This window comes from Triticum aestivum, chromosome 1B, assembly GCF_018294505.1.
Source record: "Triticum aestivum cultivar Chinese Spring chromosome 1B, IWGSC CS RefSeq v2.1, whole genome shotgun sequence".
Lineage (NCBI taxonomy): Eukaryota > Viridiplantae > Streptophyta > Magnoliopsida > Poales > Poaceae > Triticum > Triticum aestivum.
The window spans coordinates 50,992,343-51,003,370 of NC_057795.1; the positions used below are offsets into that span (position 1 = coordinate 50,992,343).

The following is an 11,028-nucleotide window of genomic DNA, read 5'->3' on the forward strand; positions in this document are numbered from 1 at the left end:
AAATACTGACATTTTGGCATGCTCGGGTACGCAAGGTGAATGCAAATTTTCATAATGTTAGAACATTCAAGGAGCTCTCGGCAAAAAAACAAATTTCAGGTCTCTAAGAAACTTTGATAAAATGCACTGTTGAGAGCTTTTTTTTTTTTTTTGCCATGAGCTCCTCGATTGTTCGAACACCGCCCTTTCCATAAACATTGCGCACCCGAGCATCTTGCATACCAAAAGTATTCAGATTTTTTACCAAAAAAGGCATTTGCATGACGTATATCAAGAGCAGTGTGTGTTATCCTGTCAGGCAACATCTTTTACCAGTCTTATGGTAAACATGCATTTGGATTTTCCTTCTTCCTTTTACAGGGAAAGATTATTGTGAGCACACCATCTGCAAAATTAAAGCTTTCTGCCAAGAATAAAATGATGAATGAGGCTCACTTGATAACTGGCCATTTACAATGTTCACCTGACCTACACAAGTGCAGTACTGCTCACTCTGAATCAGAACCAAAAGAACAAAAAGAAAAGGTTCAGATATAGTAGATCTGGCCTACGTTGAGAAGGCTTTCATGAGGAACATTGAATATCACGCTGTGTTCTCTACAGACCTTCCTGAGGAAGGCATACAGGTGATCCACAACAATCCTCTTGATGATTCCTGAATCCCTGCGCGCACGGACAATGGTGTTGCCGAGGATGTGCACGACGCCGGCGTCCTTGCAGCTGTTGAGGAACTCCAGTTCGTCGCCATATGTTTGGCTGGAATACCTTGTTAGGCTGTTGTTCCCTGTTAGCGGCGACTTGGCCAGCACAATGGAGGAATCATGTGATGAGTAGCTCAGGTCGCTTCCAGCCTTTTCGCTCATCAGCAGTGCGTTAGCCGGTCTCTCGACCTTGTGCTCCGTCATGGTGAAGTCCTCAGAATCAGAATAGCCATCCATCATGCTCTCAAGTCTGACAAAGACCAGGAGCCTGTCAAGAAGCATCTTCTCAAAGTCGTCATGCTTCTTGTGGATGTCCTTGTACCCGTACCTCGTGACACAGCGGAACATGTGAAAGTTCTTTGGCCCGATCCTCTTCATGACAAACCGTTCTTCAACTGGGACAGTGTACACCGGAAGGTACTTGACACACACAAAGACAACCACGGAGTGGATGGCAGGGAGGTTGGTGATGAAATGGGAGAAGATATGTGGAACGCCACTTGCCAACTCGGTGTACACAAAGCCGATCCCAGGAACCCTAACAAGACCGAGGCTCGGCCCAAGCCCTAGAATCCAGGCCATGGAAACCTTGCTGTGCATCTCAAACTCGTACCGCTTCACGGTGCAGAAATGCCACACGTACATGATGATAAAGAAGGTGATTGCAACAGCAAGTGGCACCCAACCACCTTCATCCACCTTATTGATGCATGCTATGAAGTATGGGAACTCCACCATCAACGAGATCACGAGAAAGGTGACAACAAGGATCCAGTGGCTCTTCCATACTAGCAGCATTATTGGGACCATGAGGAACGTCGTTACCAGCATAACTATCACAACTGCTGTGCCTGTTCAGATAGCATGACATGCAAATAAGTAGGGCGTAATCTGTGGAATGCAGGGTGCATTATAAAGGTTCAGCTCCACTTGCTTTCAGAAGCTTATTAGTTGCCAATTCACAAAAGGTTCTTAACAAAATTCAGTTTTTTTTTTGTTAAGTGCTACTGCTCACTAGTTGATGCTGGCCCACTTGACTTCTCAGAAAAGAAACCTAATTTTTAGACCATAGGGACATGGCAGGCTTTGTCAATGAGACAAAACGATACCCCAGGTCAGGCATGCCACCTTCATGGAGGGGAGCATAAAAGTTGAAAGCATAACACATTAATAGAGAGAAACATAGAAACCTAATTTAGCTTAGACTAAGCTTGGAAACATAGTAAATGTTAGGCTAGCCTGAATCAAACATTACAATCCATGGTGATTGAAAGTCCAGTTAGGATTCTCCAGCTATCAGTTCTTACTTCGGTCATTTCTTTTATTCAATTATTGTAGAATCGAATGCACTGGACATATTGTGCGACAAAGGTCTGGCATATAATGTTAAAAAATGTTGATTCTGTTTGTCCAGCAGTCAAATGAAAGATACCCTAGCTATCCTCTGTTTCACAGCAAAGTGAAAACTTGATTAACTTAAAAACTGAAGCGAGTAGCGTAGAAAAGAGAAATAACAAACCTTTGTTCTCCCTATTCCGTTATATGTTCAGAGATGCAAAAGAAGCTGTGAAAAGTAAAGCTCACCGTATGCATTTCCGATCTGGATTTGGTTCTTAAATCCAGCAGTCACAGCAATGCAAAGAATCATAAGTACCCAATTGATGTCAGGGATGTAAATCTGCCCAAGGAATTTTTTTGAGGTGTGCACAACACTGACACGGGGAAAACAGCCCAGCGCAAGAGCCTGCTTTATAATCGAGTACGTAGCAGATATGGTGGCTTGACTTGCAACGATTGCTGCAAGTGTTGCAATGACGAAGGCTGGCCAATATATGGCATCTGCAGTGATCAATCATCTTACCATGAGTATATCATAGTGCATACAGCACTAGTAAACAGTAAGAATGGTGGGATATGCACTATGTCAATCTGTACATCATGGACATGATGCATTGATAATGTTTCTTGACATAAAATGGTAATTTTGTGTGTGGGGACCTGGAATGGAGCGATAGAAGGCATCAACTACATGATCCTTGTGGACAATAATATAAGCAGCCTGCCCAGTGTACCCAAGAAGAAGGCAAGGGAACACCACTAACGTGAAAGCAATCTGCACATAGATATTATTACTTATCAAAGCAATATATCGATCATAATTGATTGAATGAAGGTTCTCACTACCTGAATAGCCAATACAGGGAAATGACATAGATCAGCAAATAATGCTTCGGTCCCTGAAAAGAAAGGTGATACAGGTAATTCTCCTGCTTCTCATGATCACTCCAAAATGTGATTAATCAATGGAACGCATATGAGAATTGCTAATGACCTGTGATGCTAAGCATAACTCCTCCAAGAGAGGTCCAGATCTCAGACTTCGCTCGTCGGAGAAACCGGTAGATATAGACTGGATTATATGCTTTTAGAACTGAACTGTTATACTTGTGTATGTTGAATGCCCCGACGCTCCCAATAAGAATAAACCAAAGGAACACTAAAGGTGCAAAGAGCCACCCAACTTTATCTGTACCATAGTGCTGCATGCTGAATAATCCGATTAATATGGTCACCGCAACGATTACAACCACATCTGTCAGATATTGAAGAAACAAATATCAAAAGATTTCACAACAATACTAGAACAACGACTCAGTGTTCCTCGCTAGATCACAATAAAAATGATTGGATCAGTCTAGCTACTGAAATTCACAATGTTTGCCTATGGATCTTTTTAGATATATGACAGACATTGATTTCTTCCTCTCATTACGCTCAAGTTCACGTTGTTATGTAGTATCACCACAGACCATACAAGCTCGGCTTAAAGAATTAAGCAGAATTGCCCACACACCACTTGCGCAAAGATAATCATATAAAAGAACAGATTTACCTGTACTCATCTTCGGATTCTGAACTCGTATTCCACCTGTTGCAGAGAGAACTGCAGAACATGAACATAAAAGTTACGATCCAAGTTCCAGTTGTATTACTTGGGCAAAACTATGTTGCCAAATACCTGATATAGCAGGAGTAAGGATCCCATCTCCAATGGCAGTACAGGTACCAATAAGAACAAGAATAAGAAGACAGTTCTTTTTATATGCATGTCCCTCTAGCCATCTCTTCACTTTTGCTGCAAGCGAATTCTCCTCATAAGTTTGTCGGCTATATGTCGTTAGTTCTTCATCAGTCTTATGTTGATTGGGTATAGTGCTGACCTTTGCATGCCGGCAAAGTAGAGAATAAAGAGCAAAAGTGCCACCTGTAAATAAAAATAAAGTTGTTAGCTTAAAGTTGTGCAAACAAACTAAGAAACCAAAGGAGACAGTTAAGTAACTGTTGCCCCAGCACAAAATAAAATGCGCTCTGTACTTCATCTCTCAAGATATTCATGATTAGTAAAGTGTTGTGCACCGATAATTGTGGTGTAGAATGTTTAATCCTTGTTGATACAAATTTAATCACCATAATGCTGTCATGTAAATAGATTCCAGTATACAAACCTAATCAATTGATAAAATTGCAGAATCTTTGCATTCACCCATGCTATACTACATTGAATCTTTAACCCATTGAGAAATTCTACCATAATTTTTGTTGTGTGACAGTGTATGATTCTACATTTGCCCATCAAATAAAATGGTAAAGTTACAGAAACTTTGCACTTGCACATGCTAAACTCCAATTAACTACATGTGCAAATGTTTAAGAACTATCCTTTCTACAATTACACTCATGTTCTTGCAAATACCCAAACAATCATAAAAATAGCAAATATGGGTAAGCTTGCGAGAATATGACATCTCACCTTGACCATTATCATTTGCCCGTAAGACAACAAAAACATATTTCATCAGAGGAATGAGCGTGAGGGTGTAAATGATCAACGAAAGAGCTCCAATAACATCCTCGTCATTGTCGACCCCATGCGGAAATATATTGTAGAAAACATACAATGGCGATGTACCTAAGTCACCAAAGACTACACCAAGGCTCTGAAATGCGAGCCTTAGTAACAAAACTGATGAAAACTTCTGCATGAACAAAAGGAAGAGTCACTTTAGTTTCAGAAAGGGCAAGAACATGACAGAGATACAGAGGAAATCACAGTTTACACCAAGTAAGATATGGTCCCTGGTCTTCTTTATATTAAAAAAATATAGTGCCAGTTACTATCAATTCAACACTATCATTGATACCAAAGAAGCATTCAACTTTATTTCAGATGGATGCAAAAAGACATATGAGATACTCTCTATTCACGAAAGCAGAGCTTACAGAAATAGTATAATATAAAATTCAGTATGCAAGTATCAGTATCCAAATGTACTTACAGACCTTTTCTATGTACATGTTTTTGAGCCTGCTAGCCTCCTCATCCATGGGCACATCAAGATCCTTATCGAGCTCCCAAATGCTCCCGGGGTTCGTCATCTCGATATCTGATGTTGACGCCATCAGCCTCCTTCAAGCTCAAAACACCAGGAACTTTCCCAATGGCCCAGATCGGTCTTTGCAGCAGCACAACAGAACAAAAAGCCTTTCCAGCCTAACCAAAAGAACTCCAGAATCAAGCACAGCTGTTCAATCTCTCACTCGCAATCCTGAAAATACGAGCGTCCCGTTGCTCTAATCAAACGCCAATCTTTGAAGAATGACCAAGAAAGCGAAAAATGATCCAAGTCAGAATGCCGCTTCAAATCTCTACAGCAAAGTCACCCCCTGTCTGACCCCGGAAAGACCACAAAATTGCGTCTTTGCTGGCCGTTGGGAAATTTGTTTAGCATCAACAACGAATGGGCAGGAGGTAGCAGGAGAATGGGCATACCTCAAACCCTCAGTTCGGTGCTCTGTCTGCGATTGGGGAGAAGCAGCCCCTCCCCTCCCCTCCCCCGGGTTAATTGAGCGGCGGCAGCCCGGGTCAGCCGTCTGCCGCCCGCCTGTTCGTCCCCCGTGGACTCGAACGGCGGCGGCGGCGGCGGCGGCGGCAGTTGGCGGAGGTGAGGAATCGAGCGGCGGCACCGGTGGAGGTCGAGGAATCGAGCGGTGGCGGGAGGCGATGAATCAAGGACGGCGGCCTCCCATGGTGGCCCGTGGGCTCAGGCGGAGCCGGCACGCGGGCTCCCGGCGGCGGTGCGGGCAATGCTCGGATCAGGCCTCAGGTGGCGGCGGAACGGACACTGGGAGCGAGCACGAGGAGGAGTGGAAGCAGAGCGATTCGGAAACCTAGCTCGCGGTGGTTTATTGCAGTAGTACTAGTCGAGTCAACGAGAGTGCGGCCGTCCTCATTCCTCAACACGGCGACCACCTGGTCTGCTCAATCTGAAGACTGGCTATTGTTGTGGGATTCGTGCCATAAAATGTTTTGCTCTCTCATTTGAACTGAATTGAATACAATTTTTTGAATTGTACTTGAATACAAGCCTCTATGAAGACTAGTTTGTATGATTCGACAAATCTTTAATTACGGTATGGCTCAGTGTGGTGCATAGTTTGGCCGGCTACAATCCTTTTCACCCATCTGATACGGACTTTTACCGTGCTGGCCGGTGGGCCAAGGCGTGGAAAGAGGATGAGTTTGAAGGATATGGATTATAGGTGAAACCATAGGGACCATACATGAGATATATACTTACATCAATCTTCAATCGTCTAGGAGGTCACTCGGGCGGCCTTGGGGTTCTTGTTATTCGAGCGAACTAGAACTTGAGGTAATCGGACAGATGAAGTTAGTCGGATATGTAAACTACTTGGGGTGAATGAAGCTGAACAACCAACATAGATAGCTGAGGCGTCAAGATGATAGTGGAACATATGTGTTAACTCCATCAATTATAATTTGTAGTGGGTTTAATCGATGTAACACTTTAATCCCCTCTAACGGCAGAAGCTAAAGGTTTGGTGCACTGTATATAAGCCGCTCTCAAGCTCGTACACAAGGGGTCGCATCTCATTGCAATCCCCATCATACACTAAGAAAAAAGGCCCAAAGCTCGAGACGTAGGGTTGTTGCCTCTTCGGAGAGAGGTTCAAACTTGTAAAACTTGTTGTGTCACACTTGCGCCTAGCTAGATCCAGCATCTCTCGTACTCCCATCTCATTGTTTGGAATCATCCCCATGATAATAGCCAACTTAATAGCCAACATGTATAGTGATCTAAAATGTCTTATATTACTTTACAGAGGCAGTATTATACATGTTGGCTATTATCATGGGGATGACTCCAACAATTAGTGATCTAAAATGTCTTATATTAGAGGAAGTAGTTAGTTGCAAATAAGTACTACTTTGTTAATACATGGCACATCTCAACTCATGATATTTCTTGGACCCTCCTTGTTGTTGACTCTTAATCTACAACCCGATTTCCTTCACTCTCTATTCTCTCACATTCAACTCAACAAGAATATAATATTGTAGTCCTTATCCCTTACACCAGTATGTTATATTTGCTCTTATGGCAACTCCAACGCCGTGCACCAAATCGGCCCTAACTGTCCGGACCGTGCAGACCAGACACTTTTAGCCATCCAACGTTGTGCATCAAAGCGTTTGTGGCTCGGTCCGAACATCTGAAATCCTGCAAACTGGAAGCAATGTTGGGGGAGGTTTGCAGCCGTCCGGATATCTGCCATGTAGGCGTCGGTTACACGGACCCAAGCAAAACGAAGGCCGAACTGGCACATTTGAACAATTCCACCACAGTCTAGTCTCCGTGCGAAAGCCCACATTTTTTCCACTATTCGCTTTGTTCGCCACCCACCACCATCCCATTCCCGTCTGTTTTGCCGTTCACTGTCGTGATGGAGCCGTTTTTTCCTTTCTTTTCTTCCTTTAGCTGTTTTTTTAATTTCCAACTTTTTTGTTGGTTTTCCTTTTTTTCTGGTTTTTCCTTTTTGGTTTTCCCTTTCTTTTTATAGGTTTCATGTACAATAAATATTTTATTAATATATAATGAATGTGTTTAATGCATGTTGAACATTTTTTAAATATACATCGAAGATTTTCTAATGTACTAATTTTTTTCTAATATAGGATGGACTTTTGATAAATAAGTTAATAATAATACGAAATATGTATGTGGCAACCGTGTGGCAGATTGCAAAACTGCCACCCTATCTCATCAACGTCCGCGGACCCGATCCCGCCTGGCAGCCCCGATCGAACTGCACGGTTCCGCTTCTCCCGCACACGCGATCGACAGGTTCGCGTGTAGGCTGAGTACCACTGGGATAACTTCATTCACATGTGCACAAATAGATTAGCTAAGTATTCAGGCTGTCAGAGTTCGGATGGATCCAAACCAAGATTTGATCCATCTCATTCTTGTTGGGGCACGTAGCAGAAATTCAAAATTTTCCTACGTGTCACCAAGATCTATCTATGGAGAAACTAGCAACGAGGGGAAGGAGAGTGCATCTACATACCCTTGTAGATCGCTAAGCAGAAGCGTTCAAGAGAACGGGGTTGAAGGAGTCGTACTCGTCGTGATTCAAATCATCGATGATAAAGTGCCGAACGTACGGCACCTCCGCGTTCAACACACGTACAGCCCGGTGACGTCTCCCACGCCTTGATCCAGCAAGGAGAGAGGGAGAGGTTGAGGAAGACTCCATCCAACAGCAGAACAACGGCGTGGTGGTGATGGAGGAGCGTGGCAATCCAGCAGGGCTTCGCCAAGCACCACGGGAGAGGAGGACGACTTGGGAGAGGGGGAGGGCTGCGCCAGAACTTCGTCTGTTGAGCTCCCATGCGTCTCCCCACTATATATAGGGGTGGAGGGGCTGGTTTCTTGCCCTCCAAGTCCATTGGGGCGTTGACCAAGGTGGGAGGAAAGAAATCCCATCATTTCCTTCCCCACCGATTGTTATCCCCCCTTTTTAGGGATCTTGATCTTATCCCTTCGGGATATGATCTTATTCCTTCTAAGGGGGGATCTTGGTGCGCCTTGACCAGGGGTGTGGGGCCTTGCCCCCACTACCCACGTTCATGTGGGTCCCCCCATGCACGTGGGCCCCACTCTGGAACCTTCTAGAACCTTCCCGGTACAATACCGAAAAATCCCGAACATTATCCGGTGGCCAAAATAGGACTTCCCATATATAAATCTTTACCTCCAGACCATTCCGGAACTCCTCGTGACGTCCGGGATCTCATCCGGGACTCCGAACAACATTCGGTAACCACATACAAGCTTCCTTTATAACCCTAGCGTCATCGAACCTTAAGTGTGTAGACCCTACGGGTTCGGGAGACATGTAGACATGACCGAGACGTTCTCCGGTCAATAACCAACAGCGGGATCTGGATACCCATGATGGCTCCCACATGTTCCACGATGATCTCATCGGATGAACCACGATGTCAAGGACTTAATCAATCCCGTATTCAATTCCCTTTGTCTATCGGTATGTTACTTGCCCGAGATTCGATCGTCGGTATCCAATACCTTGTTCAATCTCGTTACCGGCAAGTCTCTTTACTCGTTCCGTAACACATCATCCCGTGATCAACTCCTTGGTCACATTGCGCATATGATGATGTCCTACCAAGTGGGCCCAGAGATACCTCTCCATTTACACGGAGTGACAAATCCCAGTCTCGATCCGCATAAAACAATAGATACTTTCGGAGATACCTGTAGTGCACCTTTATAGTCACCCAGTTACGTTGTGACGTTTGATACACCCAAAGCACTCCTACGGTATCCAGGAGTTACACGCTCTCATGGTCGAAGGAAGAGATACTTGACATTGGCAAAGCTCTAGCAAATGAACTACACGATCTTTTGTGCTAGGCTTAGGATTGGGTCTTGTCCATCATATCATTCTCCTAATGATGTGATCCCGTTATCAACGACATCCAATGTCCATAGCCAGGAAACCATGACTATCTGTTGATCACAACGAGCTAGTCAACTAGAGGCTCACTAGGGACATATTGTGGTCTATGTATTCACACGTGTATTACGATTTCCGGATAATACAGTTATAGCATGAATAAAAGACTATTATCATGAACAGAGAAATATAATAATAACACTTTTATTATTGCCTCTAGGGCATATTTCCAACAGTCTCCCACTTGCACTAGAGTCAATAATCTAGTTCACATCGTCATGTGATTAACACTCACAGGTCACATCGCCATGTGACTAACACCCAAGAGTTTACTAGAATCAGTAGTCTAGTTCACATCACTATGTGATTAACACTCAATGAGTTTTATATTTGATCATGTTGCTTGTGAGAGAGGTTTTAGTCAACGGGTCCGAACCTTTCAGATCCGTGTGTATTTTACAAATCTCTATGTCATCTCCTAGATGTAGCTACCACGCTCTATTTGGAGCTAATCCAAATAACTGTTCTACTTGGAGCTATTCTAAATTGTTGCCCCATTGTACGTATCCGGTATCTCTACTTAGAGCTATCCGGATAGGTGTTAAGCTTGCATCGACGTAACCTTTACGACGAACTCTTTTACCACCTCCATAATCGAGAAAATTTCTTAGTCCACTAGTTACTAAGGATAATTTTGACCGTTGTCCTATGATCCATTCATGGATCACTCTTGTACCCCTTGACTGACTCATGGCAAGGCACACTTTCGGTGCGGTACACAGCATAGCATACTGTAGAGCCTACGTCTAAAGCATAGGGGACGACCTTCGTCCTTTCTCTCTTTTCTGCCGTGGTCGAGCTTTAAGTCTTAACTTCGTCCCTTACAACTCAGGCAAGAACTTCTTCTTTGACTGATCCATCTTGAACACCTTCAAGATCATGTCAAGGTATGTGCTTATTTGAAAGTACCATTAAGCGTTTTGATCTATCCTTATAGATCTTGATGCTCAATGTTCAAGTAGCTTAATCCAGGTTTTCCATTGAAAAACACCTTCAAAATAACCCTATATGCTTTCCAGAAATTCTACGTCATTTCTGATCAACAATATGTCAACAACATATACTCATCAGAAATTCTATAGTGCTCCCACTCACTTCTTTGGAAATACAAGTTTCTCATAAACTTTGTACAAACCCAAAATCTTTGATCATCATCAAAGCATACATTCCAACTCCGAGATGCTCACTCCAGTCCTTAGAAGGATCGCTGGAGCTTTGCATACTTATTAGCATCTTTCGGGATTGACAAAACCTTTCGGTTGTATCACATACAACCTTTCCTCATTAAAATCGTCGAGGAAACAATGTTTTGACATCCTATCTGCAAGATTTCATAAATAATGCAGTAATCGCTAATATAATTCCAACAGACTCTTAGCATCGCTACGAGTGAGAAAATCTCATCGTAGTCAACTCCTTGAAC

General features: G+C 43.4%; 1 protein-coding gene across 2 annotated transcripts; it reads right to left on the minus strand.

Annotated features, from left to right (window-relative positions):
- Window positions 1-413: 413 nt before the first annotated feature.
- Window positions 414-5,970, minus strand: LOC123106118 (putative potassium transporter 12). Of its 2 annotated transcripts, XM_044528334.1 has the most exons (10): window positions 5,533-5,970; window positions 5,043-5,308; window positions 4,513-4,738; window positions 3,721-3,966; window positions 3,595-3,645; window positions 3,034-3,294; window positions 2,886-2,938; window positions 2,700-2,814; window positions 2,286-2,540; window positions 414-1,552 (listed from the first exon to the last, which is right to left on the minus strand). In XM_044528334.1, exons 2-10 carry the CDS (start codon window positions 5,160-5,162, stop codon window positions 528-530), a joined length of 2,352 nt encoding a protein of 783 aa, XP_044384269.1. In that variant the 5' UTR covers window positions 5,163-5,308; window positions 5,533-5,970; the 3' UTR covers window positions 414-527. The 2 variants fall into 2 exon arrangements, with proteins under 2 accessions (XP_044384269.1, XP_044384277.1); XM_044528342.1 differs by lacking the exons at window positions 5,043-5,308; window positions 5,533-5,970 and having other exon boundaries at window positions 3,721-3,837; window positions 3,923-3,966.
- Window positions 5,971-11,028: the final 5,058 nt, after the last annotated feature.